Source organism: Typopeltis vanoorti, chromosome 10 (genome assembly GCF_054136105.1).
Source record: "Typopeltis vanoorti isolate ZY-2024b chromosome 10, IOZ_Tvanoo_1.0, whole genome shotgun sequence".
In the NCBI taxonomy this organism is placed as follows: Eukaryota; Metazoa; Arthropoda; class Arachnida; order Uropygi; family Thelyphonidae; genus Typopeltis; species Typopeltis vanoorti.
Window position 1 is genome coordinate 20,506,661 of NC_143558.1, and position 18,466 is coordinate 20,525,126.

An 18,466-nucleotide genomic window follows, 5' to 3' on the forward strand; every position below is an offset into this window, starting at 1 on the left:
ATCCTTAGGGGTCTCATGCCAGTCCCAATCCTGGAGAAAGGAGGAGGGTTGGTCAGATGAGTGTCGATGCTCTGACTGTAAAGAAAAAACATGATTGTTATCTGATGCATATACGATCAACAGCTACAACATGCTGGTTCTTGGACGTTACCCAGATCAACAAGGTCCGATACCAATCGAGCGATAGGGAGTTGGATCGAAAAGTGAGATACTGAAAGGAAACAGAAACTGAAACTAACAGAACTATTATCAGTAGGAACATGGCATGTACAGACACTTTGGTTGGCAGGTAAACTAGAATTACTTTGCGAGGAAACGAAGAGATATCGGGGTGATACACTAGAACTAGCAGAGTTCCGATGGACATCAGCAGGAAAGATAAGTTAGATGCGAAGTCATATGGTCATAGCATGACACCAAGCATGAAGCAGGAGTTGGTTTCCTTATGAAAAAAAGCTAGAAAGGCACTATTAGGCTTCAAACCAGTCATTGAACGAATCATAGTAGCAAGATTTTTAGCAAAACCATTTAATTTAATATATCAATAGTCCAGTTATATGCATCACATCCGACAGTACAGATGAAGATATTGACTTATTTTACAAATATTGACTTATTTTAAAAGATCTGACAGAGACAATAGAAACAATACCAAAGCAAGATGTACTAATTATTGAAGGAGATTGGAATGCCAAAGTTGGGATATATATATAATGATGGTCGGGAAAGAGTCACGGGAAAATATGATTTTGGAGAAAAAAGTGATCAAGGTGAAAAAATATTAGAATTTTCTGTGGACCACGATATGATGATCTGTGACACAAGATTCCAGCAAGAAGAGTGTAGAAAATGGATGTGGCAATCAAATGATGGGAAAACCAAGAACAACATTGATATGACTATGATTAAAAGAAGATGGATAATGTCGGTACAGCAGTGTCGAACTTTTCAAGGAGCGGATATAGTCTCGGATCATAGTTTAGTGATTGCAAACATCAAGTTAAAATTAAAAAAGAAAATATAAACCCCATCATCAGAAATGAATTGAGTAAGAATAAGTAAAGCAGAAATTACAGAACATTGTTAGAGGAGAAACTTAAAAGTGTGGACAAAGAAAAAAAATTTGAATCTAAGAGTGAAAGGAGTAATGAAGGTGATAGAAGATGCAGTTGAAGAAACAGTACCAGAAGAAGAGAAGATCAAGAAGAAATGGATTAGACAAGAAACACTGAAGTTAGTACAGGAGAAAAGAATGTTGAAGATAAGAAGGGGTACATATAGAAGAAAGTGTATTTGAGGTGAAAAAAACAGTCAGCCAGATAAGATGAAATGGTTAGGAGCCCAATGCAATAATATAGAACAGTATTATGGAGAGCATAAAACTAGAGAGGTGTACAAAATGATCAGAACCATTAATAGAAGGTGGCAACCAAAATAGACCACAGTTAAAGACTGAAAAAGGCAAAGTATTAATGAATAAAGATAAAATTGTACAGCGATGGACAAGATACTGTAGTGAGTTATATGAAAAAAAGCTAGATTTAGATAGTGTTGGGAAACTGACTGAAGAATTGAAACAGAAATCACCACCAGGTAATGAGTATGATATGGAATCGCACGATTGGTATCGTGGACCTTGTTGATCTGGGTGACGTATTGTAGCTGGCATATTGTAGCTGTTGATCATATATGCATCAGATAACAATCATGTTTTTTCTTTACGGTCAGAGCATCGACTCATCTGACCAACCCTCCTCCTTTATCGAGGCTTGGGACTGGCATGAGACCCCTAAGGATTCCATGGTGGCTTTTTGCTTTGCTTCCTGGCAAATCAGAATTAACTTACAGCAGATTATTCAGTGCCTTAAAGGGCTTACGTTCATCATTAGATCCCGAAACATTAATGGTTAACTTCAAGAAAGCAACTATCATTGCTTTTTCTAACATATTTACATCAACAACTGTAACAGGTTGTTTATTTCATATGGCAGAAAATCTTTATTGCAAAATTGATGCATTCCACATGAAAATTAAATGCTTCACAGCATTAGCATTTCTTCCAATGAGCGATTTTACTGATGGATTTGTTGAATTGACGATCTGCAGCAAAAGGTTAATTATTTACGCAGCATCTCTTTTAATTTGCACAATTTTTAAATTATTCCATTATGTTATGTATCACTGATATTCACCTTAATAAAGATTTGCCTTTTTAATGAATTTATAATACCCTTTATTATCCATTGATTATTTACAAAAATTAATGCAAAATGTCATACGGCATAAATGTTTACTGTGAATTTTTCTATGCTGAAAATGTTTATGGCAAATTTTTCTAGAACCAGTTTTATTGCTTCTGCCTTCCCTTGCTGTTTTGTCAGATTTGAAGTGAACATGTGTTATCCACCTTTCAATCAATTGCTTGTTGTTTATTGATTTTTATTATTGAAGGTTTCCCTCCTTCAACCAAGGTCAGGTATATCTTCAGAAGTGCTAAGTGATACTTGAACAAAGTATGTTGTGAGTTAACCCCAGTATTTATATATTTATGTATTTTTTGGCGATATTTTTTAATAATGGAAAAGTGGCTTAGAACTAGGACTTTGAAAAGAAGAGCAAATGAAACAGGTGATGCTAACCCTAATTGTGATACACTTGCTGTAATGGCGAGTAAATCTAATACTATTAAAGTAGAAGAAACAAGCAGTTCAAGGAAAAAATACAGTAGGAAATATACAGTAGGAAAACACAATAGAAACCTCATTGTGTTTTGTGTTATGAAGTGTTGTCAAACAAATGCATGAAACCTACGAAACTCTGACATTTAGAAACTAAACATTGTGATGTGAAAAATAAGCCAATTGAATTTTTTCAGCAACGTTAGGGACATTAAATCATGGGAAAGATATAGTTTCGGCCATTGGTTCCATTAATAGCAAGGCACTGGAAGCATCTTATCTCTTACGTTTGCACATAGCGAAAACAGGGAAACCTCATTCTGTCAGGGAAATTTGCTACTTCCAGCTATAAAAGATGTGGTAAAAACTATGTTTGGCAACAAGTTACTAAAAGATGATGATTTGATTCCTCTTTCAAATGACACTGTCGTTTGCAGAATTAATGATATGGCAGGTGACGTAGAATCTCAGTTAATCGAAAGAGTTAAGAAGAGCCCTTATTATGCATTACAAATAGACGAGACTACTGGTGTTACAAATGATGCACAGTTAATATCCTACATAAAATATGTGCATGATAACAACATTCATGATGATATTCTGTTTTGTAGAACTTTGCCATCCCGAACAACGGGAGAAGAAATATTTCACACACTCAATAATTACATAATATACAAAGGGATCCAGTGGGAAAATGTATAGGCTTCTGTTTGGATGGAGCACTTGCCCTTACAGGCAGGCATAGTGGGGTTGTTTCTATGGTCAAGGAAGTAGCTCCGATATGAATTGGGTACAAATACAATTTTATTAATACAGACCAGTATTTTACAATAAAAACATTTATTCAAACCTACCAGTTTCGCCAGCAAACTGTCTGGCTTTTTCAAGGCATTACGGAGATATGAAAGTTAGTAAATGCAAATTAAAAGGAACATAAAAAACGTTGTAAACCAAACCAGTATCTATGGTTATACGTTTCGCGTGACAGAGATGACTTATTGTTCTTATTCATTATCACGCTTGCGTGTTTGTTGTAGACCAGATTGATTGAGAGAGAGGATCAAGTTTTTCCACTAACTGTTTAGAATTACACCCTGATTTCTGTTGAGGTTTCCGCCGGTTATTAGTACTATTGTGGCTTCCTTAAATACACGATGCCTGTAGTCGTCATCGAGATATGGCATGGAACTGTTTTGCCAATCTATCGTGTGGTTAGACGTGCAGAAATGATGTGCTAAGCCGGAAGAGATGCTTCTGTTGTGATTTACATCACCAACATGTTCTTTTTGTCTAATTTCTAAACTTCGTGAAGTTTATCCGATGTAGGCAAGACCACAGGAGCAGGGAATGTAATATACTCCTGAATATTTGTAGAACGGAACTTTATCTTTTGGAGATCCTAAAACTTGTCTGATGTTGGTGGTTGGTTTGAAGACCACTCTGATGTGGGCTCTTAGTATTCTTGCTATTTGATAAGAAATTGACTTGATGAAAGGTATCACTACAGTAGAAATGTGCTGACAGTGGGATTCTTCTTGTCTGGGGTTGTCATTGTATAGATATTTTTTGATCATGTTTTGAGGATATCCATTTTGTGATAATGTGTTGGCTATTAGTGAGAGTTCATTCTGTGTATCCTCCTCTTCTGATATAAACTTTTTGGCTCTATGTTTCAACATGTGGATAATACTCAGTTTGTGTGACTTGTGATGGTTTGAAGTATAGTGAAGATATCTTCCAGTATCTGTGGGCTTTCTGTAAATGGATAATTTGACACTGTTAGGTTGTTTTTTTATCAAGATATCTAAAAAATGCAGTTGGTTGTTGTTTTGTGTTGATTTTAATTTTATTAGATTAAATTAAAAGATTAAATCTGTGTTGATTTTATCCACGAACGATTTTAGGTTGTCTAAGCTGTCTTGCCATATGATGAATATATCATCCACATATCTCCACCATGTAGATGGGCTCAGAGAGATTGCAGAGAGAATTTCTTTTTCAAGTTTTTCCATGAAAAGGTCTGCACACGATGGTGATAGTGGGCTTCCCATTGCTAGGCCTTCTAATTGTTGGTATATGGTGTTGTTAACCTTGAAGAAATTAGATTGAAGGCAGTGTCTAAACATCTGTGTGATGTCTAGAGGAAAGAGGTCTTGGATGATGTTTATTACCTCTTCTACTGGAACATTGGTGAAAAGGGATACAACATCTAGGCTGGATAGCATGTCATTTGGTGCAATCTTAATGGCTTGGAGTTTATTTACAAAATGTTGACTATTCTTGATATAGGATTCTGTTGATCTTATTTTATTATTTCTGCACGTCTAACCACACGATAGATTGGCAAAACAGCTCCATGCCATATCTCGATGACGACTACAGGCATCGTGTATTTAAGGAAGCCACATTAGTACTAATAACCGGCTGAAACCTCAACAGAAATCAGGGTGTAATTCTAAACAGTTCGTGGAAAAACTTGATCCTCTCTCTCAATCAATCTGAACTACGCTAACCAGTAATCACATTACAAGTCTACAACAAACACGCATACGTGATAATGAATAAGAACAATAAGTCATCTCTGTCACATGAAACGTGTAACCATAGTTACTGGTTTGGTTTACAACGTTTCTTTTGTTCCTTTTAATTTGCATTTACTAACTTTCATATCTCCGTAATGCCTTGAAAAAGCCAGACAGTTTGCTGGCGAAACTGGTAGGTTTGAATAAATGTTTTTATTGTAAAATACTGGTCGGTCTGTATTAATAAAATTGTATTTCTATTATAAAACGACCAAAAATGTATAATTTAAATGAATTGGGTACGTTGTTTCATGCATAGGGAAGTGTTAGTCTCCAAAGGAATGCCATTAGAATTTAAAACTGTGCCTATACAACTCTGTAAAGCTAGTTAATTTTATTAAATCTTGACCATTAAATAACAGGTTATTTTCAGCACTCTGTGATGAAATGGACAGTGAATATGTACAACTTTTGCTTCATTCTGAAATTCGCTGGCTTTCCAGGGGCAAAGTACTAACAAGGTTATTTCAATTAAGGCATGAAGTTTTATTATCTGTAAATGACATAATTCTGATTTTGCATCACTCCTTGTTGACGAAGCATGGTTATCAACACTATCCTATTTTTCAAACTTTTTTCGAAATTAAATGAACTAAATCTCTCCCTTTAGGGAAATTCTTTAACTGTTCTTGATTCCTACAACAAAATAAAAGCATTCGAGAAAAAACTGGTTTTATGGATTAATTATGTAAAAGACAGACAATTTGCACATTTTCTAACATTGGAATCCTTTTTAGTGGAAAATGATATTTTTGTTGATTCTGAATTTCTGGAAAGGTTTGTGAGCACCTCAAAAATCTGAAACAGAATTTTGAAACATATTTTCCAAATAACTTTTATAAGAAATTTTTGTGGATTTGCGATCCATTTCAGGCTTGCAGTCATGAGAACGACCTTTCGTTATCGAAAAAATAGCTAGTAATTGAGCTTTCAAATGACTGGACTTAAAATGCAATTTCGTGATCTTGGTTTGGCTCGATTTTGGATCTCGCCTTCAGTGAGAAGTGAATTTCTCAAATTATCTGAAGAAGCATTGAAAATCTTTTTGCAGTTTTCTACAACCTATCTTTGTGGGAAAGGATTTTCATCGCTCCTTCAAATAAAAACAAAATACAGAAATCGTCTTAGTGTTGTGTGCCGATCTTCAACTGAAGTTGACCAATATTGAGCCAGATATCCAACAACTCTGCAATGGCCGAGAAGCTCAATCTCATTAAAAGTAAGTAAACATAATTATATCATATTATTTATTTGTTTAATAAAAATTAAAACTTTGTTCAATGATGATACACTTTTAATCGTTTACTTCCAATTTAATTATGTTTCCATATGTATTCGAAACATGCTTTTAGATTTATTATGTTATAAATGGCACAGTTTTTCCGAAATGTTGGTAATTCCTACATAGGTTTTTTAAAAATTAAAAAAAGTCAAAACAACATATAGGGAAATAAATTAAAAACATTATGTTTATTTTTGAAGTAAAACTTTAATTCCAACATTCTAAAATGTTATTTTTCTTGCTTTTCTGTTCACAAAATCGTCAATGACATTGTCGAAGTCTATTTTATCACTCGGCTGCTGTTTTATAGACAGTATGGCAAGATTTCTTAAACACCAAAATGCTGCCCAGGGTGGATCGCTCCCCCCCAGCTACACCTCTGTAACTTAGTGGTCTGTAGAATTGTTTTAGGCATTTTACTGGTCCTTGGGCTTAGAAAGGTTGAGAAATGCTGCATTAAGGGATGACTGATGACACACACACACACATTGAGGGAGAGAGAAAGAAAAATGGTAATTATGGATAATTACAGGAATGACAGGATTAGTTTAGTCGAGAATGAAAAGTAGAAACTGTAGTGGCGATTAGATTGGAACTGATCATATTTTAAAAGCTACTAGAATACTTATCAGCATGGTGGTTTGCAGTGCATTATAAGTTAATGATACACCCATCAGGAATAAGTGCAAGGAGTTCTCAGCATTGCCAATATGTAGTAAGACCAAAAATTATTGGCATTAGTGAGACCTAACTGACAGAGGCAGAATTGTTATGAGAATAGAATGTGATAGTATCAGTATATTCAGAGAGGAAAAACTAACAGATTACAGAAAAAAATGAATTTAACCATAGTGGAAATCTTTAATGGAGGTGATAGTATGAGTAATAAAGCAATGTGTTTGAGGCTAAGCTATTTGGTTTAAGATAGAGGTTAACTAGACAAGTCACTAACAGATGAGGATCATCTTAAGAGAACCATGGACTACCCAGACAAGTCTTATGGATAGGAGCACTATCATTATGGGTGATTTCAACTATGGGGATAGCTGAAACCACCTATAAAAACGAGAGAGAGAGAGGAGAATGCATGGAAGATAAGAGAAAAAATAATTTATAGAATTAATCAGATATCCTGACTAATTCTATAAATGGAAGGAACTTACTGTGCAAGAACATTACATCTGATAACAGTGTTTGAGAATCTTGTAAATGAGATGACTGTTATGCCCCCAGATGGTTAGAAAGATCATGCAATTTTGACTTAGGAAGTGATGATGTATATAAGAACTTTGACTAGAAAGAGACTTATGGGGAAACTGAGAAAGCATCTTAAAGCACTGCCTTGGTATGAGAAACTGCATGGTAGAGAAGTCAACAATATATGGGAAATGGTCAGAAGGTGTTTTGAAAGAAGCTCTATCTGACTGATTGCATCCCCAAAGTTAGGAGAATAAATTGCAATGCAATTAAATAGATGAATAACACTTTAAAATGGTATCTGCATAAAAAGAGAATGCTGTGGATCTGATATCATGAGCAGAATGATGAGGCTCAGAAACAGTAAAAGACCACACAAGGAGAGTAGTGGCTGTAGTGAGGGGAGTGAAATTGGATTACGATAAGAAGTTAGCTAAAGATGCCAAGAGCAATCCAACAGAATTTATTGCTGTTTGATTGCTCTTGGCAAATAAAAATAAAAACAACCATGGAAGAATAACCAATATACATTCACATGGTAAGTAACTGTCAGATGCACTAGAAATAGCTGTATTGTTAAGTATTCAATTTAGTAAAGTATATTCTCAGAACAGACTATTGGTTCTGGATGTTGTTGGGGGGGGGGGAGAAACTAGATGAATGAATACATGTAATGAATGAGTTAGAGGCACTGAAGCTATTGAAAAAACTCAATTTGATTACTGCAATAAGATTGAATGGTTGGCAGGAATACTGAAGGAATGTGCAAGAAAGAAAGAAAGACTTGGCAGTGCAATAAAACATGCATAATTCTTAATGAGTGGTAGAAGAGGCAAGATAATTCCATTATAGAGTGGAACTAGGACTTATACAGTGAATTATAGATGAATTGGTACAAGTAGTATGGTCATCACAATATATTGGAATGGTTACTTAGTAATCACATCAACCTGTTTATGTTCTTTAATAGAGCCACAGTAGAGCTAGATATGGGAAATGGATATACCCTGATACTTCCCAAAAGTCCCGAACATAGTTGTTACTTGCTGGAGAGTGGGCATCCATGTGTGACTCTGTGGTGAGTGGGAAGCTCTGCCACTGCACCGAAAACCACTTGACCATGAAGCCTTCATCCTCAGTTGTTTCATGGGCATTAACAAAGCCCCAGCTAAGTGTTGATATCATTGATACATCTTTTAACAAAAGACATGTGATACAAATGCACTCATTTTTCTAACCATCCATGCTACAGGTGAAAAGCTGATAGAACAAATGTCACCCTTCTTCATTCAGAAGGGTATAAAAGGTTTGGAAGGTTCTCCCAAAAGTAAAGAAACTATGTTCTAGCAATGTCCTTGTAGAAACTCCATGTTAACAACATTCTGAAAAACTATTGTGTATAAACTCGGTGGGTGGAATACCAATAACAGATACATCTCATAAAATACTCAACTTTTGTAGAGTGATATCAGAATGGGATCTCCTTGATGTTCCTAATAAGGAGATATGTTCAGAACTTAAAGATCAGGGAGTGACAGGTGTGATGCCCATCCTGATATGTAGGAATGGTCATCTGGTTCCAACCAGGAACATCATCCTTACTTTTGATACACTTAAGCCTCCAACATCTGTAAAAGAAGCAGGATATTTCAACTGTCCTTTTAGAGTGTGCATCCCTAATCCACTAAGATGCTTCAAATGCCAGAAATACAGACATGCCCAAACTGCCTGTCATGACTCTGCCACATGTGCCCAATATTACAAGCAAAGAAAAACATCAGCTCTGCATCCTTAATTGTAAAATAATTCATGATGTTTAGTGGAGGTAGTAAGACACCATTTCATGTAATTTCGTCTAAGCTCCTTATATCTAAATCATAGATTGGAGCTCTGGATGCCCATCTTCTCACTGGAGTTCATCTCTATCTGTGTTGATGGAAATCTTTGCATCATTTGAAAATAATTCTGTCATTAAGGCTTATATGTTGGTTATCCATAATGGTATTACTTAAGGAAATTAACAATGTATACTATATATTAAAAAAATAAAAAGAAAGTGTTTTTAATTAGTGTATAGTGTGGCTTTTTTTTTTTGTGTGAAATTTTTTTTTTTCAGTTTGGATTCAAGTGTCCTTAAGTGGTGGTGGTGTTGAAATTTGTAGTTGTTTATATAGTATTTTGTTATAGAGCTCGTTTGTTATACTTCAGCCTCTAAAGATGGTGTCCATAAAGAAATGTGCGTCAGCAGCATGGAAGGCTTCTGTACGAAAGTCTGGCTCTGCTTTGGATTTTTCACAGTGGATGCATTGCGAAAACTCTTATATGTATGCCAAAAAATGTGAAAGATCTGTGGGCTGTTTGGGTAAATGAGAAGAAGGAAAGCATTAACATATGTGAAAAGTGTCTGGATAGATTAGAGCACTTAGAAATGGGAACAAACGTTGGGACTGTAGTAGAAGAGCTTCAGCAGGAATTAGTAAAAATGAAAAACAAAATGAAACATCTTGAAGATGATATTAATCATCTAAAAGAGAGATTGGCTGATGATAAGGAGGAGGAAGTTAATATTATGAAGAGACTCAAAGGATAGTTATATATCAGTGTATGGGGACTTGATCATTAGAGGTGTGATTACTAATAAAGTGCACAGAACATGCTTTCCTGGTGGAACAATGAAACAAATAACCGATGCATTGTAGAAAAGGAAATACCAGACATCAAAATTAGTGGTAGTAGTCGTGGACACAAATGACTTAGTTGGGGAGAAAAAGAATGTTAATAGAAACTTGAGGAAGTTGTTGCAGCAGGTAAAGAAGAATAGTGTTGTTTTGAAAGTTGTAGGTGTGTTTCCCAGATATGATAAATAGTGAATTGAGAAAAAGAGCAGAGATAATGAATAGTAAGGTGATGAGTTGTGTGAGGCAAAGGAGGTTAAATTTGTAATTCTCTGGAGTGAATTTGAAGGGAAGTTGGAATGGTATAAAGCTGATGGATTACATTTGAATGGGTTTGGTGCTGGGCATTTAGAAAGGCTATTGTTTTCTAAGAAGAGTCAAGAAGTTAATGTAATAAATGATCAGAGTCTACCTATGACACAAGATGGCACAAATCAACAGATTGTATGGCAGGAGGAAGATGGATATGAGGTTGAAGATGTGGTTGCAGCAGCTCAAGATGATGGAATGCATAAAGGTGAGGATGAGACAGGTGGGATTGGAAATTGGAGTCAGAATCATGGAATCAGGAGTGGTCAGGCTGAAGAGTCAGAATGTGGTATAGCAGCTGGAATAGAGAATGCTGGTACTGGTAGAATGGTCTCAAACACACAGCGATTATTGGTTTGTTTCTTTATTAAAATGTCAAGGAATGGCAGTTTTTTATCTTTTTCCATTTCTAATGTGAATTTGATGGTATTGTGGAACTATTGATTTGGTTGAGGTAATTCATTAGTTCTTCTTTCGTATGATCCCAAATGATAAAGATGTCATCTACATATCTGTACCAAATTTTCGGTTTTGGAATAATCTGGGTTAAGATTTTTTTCTCTAGATCTTCAACGAATAAGTCAGCACAAGGAGGTGAGAGGGGGCTACCCATAGCTAATCCAGTGAGTTGTTTGTAGATCGTTTTTTGCCAAATAAAATAGTTAGAAGTTAAACAGTGATTGAACAAAGTAGTGATGTTTCTTGGGAACAAGTTGTCTAAGATGTTGATAACTTCAACCACTGGAATGTTAGTAAACAGAGATGTAATGTCCAGGCTTGCTAGTATATCCTCTTCAAAAATAGGGATGTTTTTTATTTTATCTATAAAATGTTTTGAGTTTTTAATATAAGTATCTGAGACGTGAATGTGTTGTTGTAAAATCTTCGCAAGATACTTGGACAGTTGGTAAGTGGGAGAATAGATTCCATCAACTATTGGACGTAACGGTATACCTTCTTTATGAATTTTTGGAAGGCCATACAATCTAGGAGTTAGTGGGTGCATTGATTTTAGTTTTTTTTAGAGGATATACTAGCAAGCCTGGACATTACATCTCTGTTTACTAACATTCCAGTGGTTGAAGTCATCAACATCTTAGACAACTTGTTCCCAAGAAACATCACTACTTTGTTCAATCACTGTTTAACTTCTAACTATTTTATTTGGCAAAAAACGATCTACAAACAACTCACTGGATTAGCTATGGGTAGCCCCCTCTCACCTCCTTGTGCTGACTTATTCATGAAAGATCTAGAGAAAAAAAATCTTAACCCAGATCATTCCAAAACCGAAAATTTGGTACAGATATGTAGATGACATCTTTATCATTTGGGATCATACGAAAGAAGAACTAATGAATTACCTCAACCAAATCAATAGTTTCCACAATACCATCAAATTCACATTGGAAATGGAAAAAGATAAAAAAAAATGCCATTCCTTGACATTTTAATAAAGAAACAAACCAATAATAGTATCAACCTATCTGTATACAGAAAACCTACAAACACAGCGATTATATTTACACACAAATGTAAGGAGTATTTGAAACAAGAGAGCTGAGTTTGTTGCATTGATTGAGACAGTATGTCCAAAAATAATTGGAATAAGTGAAACTTGGTTGTCTGAGGTTGATGTGATGTTGGGAATAGAACTAGAAGGATATATAATTTTCTGGAAGGATAGAAATGCAAAAAGACGCAAGGGGGGGGGGGAGGGGGAGTGCTGTTAATGATTGCAAAGGAATTGTGTCTGCACAAAGTGTGGAAGTTGATAGTGCATGCACAGATCTTGAATCTGTGTGGTCTGAAGTTGAAATAAACAGATTAGTATATCTGATAGGATGCTGTTATAGGCCAGGGAATGCAGAGAATACCGATTGGGAAATGTTTAGGCAAATTACTTGAGCATGTAAAAAGAAGGTGATCCCAGTGGGAGGCTAATTACAGGAATATAGAGTGGAAGGAGGAGTGTATGGCAACAAGGAGAGTGAGTTTGTGGAATTTCTGAGAGATAAGTATCTTAAGTAGCATGTGATTGAAGCAACTAGCGATGGATTTGGTGATAACTTCACAAGATGTAGTTGTTAATGAAACATTGACACTGCTGCCAGTTGGTGAGAGTGATCATGAGTGCTTGTTTGGGAAGTGATGAAACAAGAAAAGGTCACTGCCAAAAATGGATACATGTGGAAGTATAAAGCAGGTGATTATAGGAAGCTCTGTAGTCAGTTAGCATCAGTACGTTGGGTAGATGAGCTGGGCAGAAAAGATGTTGACAATGCAAGGCAGAACTCACAAGGCAGTATCTGACAAAAGCAATGTATGGCTGCATACCAAGGGTTAAGCAAGTAAATAGAGTAGGAGTGAAATGGATGAACAGTGAAATTAAGCAGGCTATTCTGGAAAAGAAAATGTTATGGAGGAGGTACAAGGCAGTTGGTGGTGATCGGTGGTGATTTATACCCATGAAGAGTATAAAGTGCAAGCTAGAAAGATGATGAGCATGATAAAAAAAGAAAAGGTGCAGTATGAGAGGAGATTGGCTGGTCAGGCCAAGCTTAACTTAGTGGAATTTTTCTGCTACAGGCAAGCAAGAGGAAGAATAATTATAGCAGATTAACACTGATGGATAGTCATGGCAGCAGACTAACAGCTGCAAAGGATGTAGTGGAATTATTGAACGAGCACACTTTATCAGCGTATATCATACTGGTGTAAATGATGCGGTGGAATATATAGAAGAGAGGCAAGTATTAGAAGAATTGGAAGTGAAAGAAACAGGGGTGTATCAGGTGTTGTGATTGGGTTAGAGGTGAATAAGGCTGTGGAAATGGATGACATATCATCACGTATTCTTAAGGAATGTGTACCACAGTTGGCTATGCCCCTGACCTGGTTATTTAATGAGTCTTGCAATGGGTAGGATTCCTAAGGAGTGGAAAGAGGGCAAAATAGTTCCACTCCACAAGCATGGTTCTAAGACAGAAGTCTCGAACTATAGGCAGTCTGTATAACTGTGGTTGTGGTCAAGGTGTTGGAGAGATTGGTAAGGAATAGAATACAGGATTGGGTTGATGGATATAGCATTCTTTATGATGGTCAGCATGGATTTGTAAAAGGTAGATCCTGTTTTAGTAATTTACTTGCATTTTATGATAAGGTGACAAGTGTGTTAGATAAGGGAGAATCATGTACAGTGATATTCTTAGACTTTGAAAAAATGTTTGATAGATTACCACATAAGTTGGTGTACAAGCTGCAGAGTATGCGAATAGATAGTATATTGGTTAGATGGATCAGAGACTTACTCTCTGAACAATACCAGCAGGTTGTGTTTGATGGAACAGTGTCTCAAAAAAGGAGGGTAACCAGTGCCATACCCCAGGGTTCTGTTCTTGGGCCCCTGCTGTTTAACTTGTTTGTTAATGGTATATCATGTGGACTGACTGGGTATCTTCAGTTGTTTGCTGATGATGCAAAGTTGGGAAGAACTATAAGTAGCACTGTGGATGTTCATATTCCCTTCAGGAAGATTTGAATAGGCTTTTTACTTGGACAAAAGCGTGGGATTGTAGTTTTAATATCAATAAGTGCAAGGTGTTGCGTTTGGGGTGCAGAAATATAAGTCTGTGTACTATATCGATGGTGCCGTACTTCAGGAAGTGGATGAGCATTGCAAAGGCTGCACATCATAGTGCTGCTATGAAAAGAAGTACTCTAACATGTAAAGATAAGGAAGTCGTTGTGCCACTGTATAAGGCACTCATCAGACCACACTTGGACTATTGTGCTCAGATCTGGTCACCAAATTTTCAATGTTATGTGGAGACTTTGGAGAGGGCTCAGAGATGAGTGACGAAGATAATATCAGGACTTTGGAATGCTGGCTATGGAGAGAGAGGTTGAAGAAATGTGGATTGCAGAGGCTGGTTGATAGGAGGAAGAGAGGTGATATGATAGAGACATTTAAGTTAATGAGAGGATTTTATCAGATTAATCCAGAGGGGATTATGAAACTAGTAGATGGTGAGAGGGGAAGAACCAGAGGTCATTCCTGGAAGTTGTGTAAAAGTGTGGTGAGGAGTAGATTTTTTACATGTTTTTTACATGGAGAATTGTCAGTGAATGGAATGCATTACCAGAATGTGTTGTTAATTCAAGGAGTGTTAAGGATTTTAAGATTCTATATGATGATAATGTTGTGAATTTAATGAACCTCCCACGATGAGTCTGCTTACTCCATGGAGGGTGTAATAATAATAATAATATTACTCTATATTAAAAACTTTCATTATTTCAGCAGGAAACAAAGAACAAATTGATATGTACACACGAGCCCTACATAGGGCAAGTTAGTAGAAATATTGATGGAATGGATGTTCTTGGCTGTTAAGCTGAAGTTCTCAGAATGAGTGCTTTCCAGATTTGAGGTAATTTCATACAACCAGATTTATTGAGGTTTGGGTAGTTCCTTAAGATTGAGGTAGATTTCAGGAAAAGTCCTTCCTATTTTCATAGGAGGCCTGGCCTGGTTGGACAAGTGGTTAGCGTATCCACTCTCCAGCCAAAAAGCTACGGGTTCAAATCCCACCATAGGCATGGATGTTTGTGATTGTCTGTGAAAATACTAGTGGCAGTGGTGGATGATAGATGGTGTAGTGGTAGAGACAGAGAGTTGTAGAGTAGATGCCCTCCCTCAATGAGTCTTTGGGTTCCCTGGAGGTGTCACGTAAATAATAATAAAAAAATAAATTTAAATTTGCTTCTGTTAAGTAAGGGGGGGGGGGGTTATCCATTGTATCTTACAGTGGGTCCAAGGTATGGTCAGCAAGTCCTGAGTGGTTGTAGTGTGAAACCAGATGTGGTCTTTGTATTCAGTGATTCTGATGTTGTCTGTCCATAATAACTTCAAATCTGGGAAACACTCAATTTTACCTGAGAACTTTAGCCCACACACCAAGAATACCAATCCTAAGAGACACTATTTTAGGACTTCAGACTTATCTTTGTTGTTTCTGCTTCATTTTACTTACCTTATGTAATGCCTGCATGCACATATCAGTTTGTTCTTTGGTTGGTCATCTCACTGTCTCAATATATGTTTAAGGATAATGTGCACTTTTATAACCCTAAGATTTTGTTTTCCAGTAAAAGCCTCAAGTCCAAAGTTTATTCAGAATAAAGACAGCTCTGGAACTATAAGAAGAAGAGGTAGTACAATGGGAAGTATTCTTGATTTTCCATGGCAACTTTGTGATGATGATGCTCAAAATAGTACAATACGAGAAGATTTTTATTATTCTCAGGTATATATGTTTCGAGAAAATCAGATTTTCATATCTTCTTGAAACACTTTAATGTCAATCAAAATTTTCTGGTATTAATTACGTAATAAAAGAATGCATGCAAGGCATAAAATATAAACAAATTCAGAGCTGGTGAATTAGAAATTTTTTTAGACTTGCACATAATGAAATGGAATAAATAAACTTTCTTGGCATGTAACTACCCAAAGTACCAATTCAAAGTAGTGCGTATTTTGAACATGAAGTTTCATCAGAATGTACAAATATTTCTTGCACCCAGTTTAGTGAGCCTTTGTTAGACAACAAAAATAATAAATTGGTTCCATTGCAAATTTACAGTAGTTAGATGAGATGAGAAACACATATTTATATCTGTTTGAATGACCAGTCTGTGTTTGTGTAGTACAATTTTCACATGAAGTTTATAGTTCGTATGCATTCTGAATATGTAGTGTTGTAAAACTTGATAAATTCTCAAATTGTACGTTGACAAATGAAATACATAGGGAATTATTAATATATTTTATGTGATTAATACCAGATGGGGTTTGTTTTGTTTAATCAGTTGTTGCTTGTTCAACAGTACCTAATATGATTTTTGTTGTTGTTGTTATGATTAATATATTTTTGTAAATGAAGCATTATTGGTTTCATTACTTCAACAAATTTAATGGTTTTGAAAAAAAAGAAAAAAAATCATATTGGTCTTGTTGAACAAGGAACATCTCATGAATCATTGAAGTTTTGAAGTAATGAAACCAATAAAGCTTTATTTATAAAAATTAATAAGAATAAAAAATAAATAAATAGTAAGGCTTGTGGATTTATTTTTTATATTTACCCCCCCCCCCCCCCGAACATCATCATCAAGTCTTTCCATGCCTACTGGCACATAAGACTGCTGTGTGTGTGGGGGGGGGGGGGACTCATCAGCATCTTGTATAGCAGAAGTTTGAGTTCTGTATTTAGCCAGCTACGACGATTCAGTAACAGGTATAGCTTCCACCATTGCCTTATTTTCTTTTGAGCAGACATCGATATGAAGTGTGAAGAGTAGCATCCCTGGAGATGCTTGTTTTCTTGTAAATAGCACTGCAGTGCTCTTGTCTGTATTAACATCAATTTGCCATTTTTTGAACCATTGTTCTAGTACTCAGACTGTGTTTTGCAGTTGCCAATCTAGGTATCAAGTAGCAGACTATTATTGCAGTATCATCTGCATATAGAGCCATTGTGGTGGCATCTGTGCATGGGATGTCAGCCCACACACACAGATAGCAAAGAGCAGAGGTGATAGTAGGGAGTCCTGGGTGGGGGGGGGGTGCCTGTAGTGATGTTGGGTTCTGATGATCTAATTCCTTGTAGCTTCACTCAGAGTTCGCGATCACTGAAGTAAGTTTGGTAAGTAACTCTTAGTGGGGTCTGCAGGAGTTTGAAAAGAAGCCCATTGTGCCATAATTTGTTGAAATTTTTGGCAATGTCCAAGAAGATCATCCCTGTGTTCTGCTTCCATTTGAACTCTATGCTGATGTTTTCCACACTTCTCAGAATTTGTTCTGTAGAATGGTTCTCCCAGAATCCAGATTGCTCATCAGGGACAATATTTAATTCTTTAGTGACTTTTTGCAGTCTTATTAGTAATATGCTCAGCTATTTTTCATATGCAGGAAAACAGGCTGATTGGATGATTGTTTTGAGGAAGGTGTGCTGGTTTGGGAATTTAGATTACATCTGCTACTTTCCATCACGCAGGAAAGTAGTGATATCTTAAATATTGCATTAATAATAGCAACAATATGCATTATCGCTTTATGTGGCAGGTGTTTGATCATCCAACAGGTAATGTCAGTTGGATGGAGTTTATGTACTCTCTGTGTTTTAGTGTAAAACATACCCAGCATGTACTTTACTGATGAAGTCTAGATTTGTGTGGGTGTAGTTTGGATTATGCTACTTCTCTTTGCTACATCACAGTAAACCAGATCATGTTCACTATGGATTGGTGGGAGAGGTTTATGTTTATCTATGCATAGAGCTTTGATCATTTTCTAGAGTGTTCTAGTCCTCTGTGTTTATGGACTAAATTTTGGCTCCCAGTGTTGATTGCAATAGTTTTAAGTGCATATTGAACTTCCTTTGTAGCCCTGTTGAGTACTTGTCAATGTTTTTGGAGCCAGCATTCTGTGGTATTAGCACCTGGCTCTGTTCTGTTCACAGATCAGGTTTTTAATTTCATCTGGTAGTCATTCGGAGTTTGTGTGTGGCACATCCACAGTGGCATCTGTTAATTCAGTTATCTGCTTTTTTTAAGTGCTTGAAATTGAGTCATCAAATGTGGCTGTTCTGTCTCCCCCCTCCTTTGGCATTGGATCTGTCATTGCAGTATAGAACAGTTCCTGTGCTTTGTGTTGTTGGCTAGTAGAAGGTGAGTTTC

General features: G+C 36.3%; 1 protein-coding gene across 1 annotated transcript in view; it reads left to right on the forward strand.

Annotated features, from left to right (window-relative positions):
* Window positions 1–18,466, forward strand: part of Sptz (zinc finger FYVE-type containing 26 spastizin) — a 225,939-nt gene that overhangs the window by 64,119 nt on the left and 143,354 nt on the right. The window contains exon 9 of the mRNA XM_090399525.1: window positions 15,875–16,032. Coding sequence (XP_090255651.1) covers window positions 15,875–16,032 — 158 coding nt within the window. The remainder of the gene's footprint in view (window positions 1–15,874; window positions 16,033–18,466) is intronic.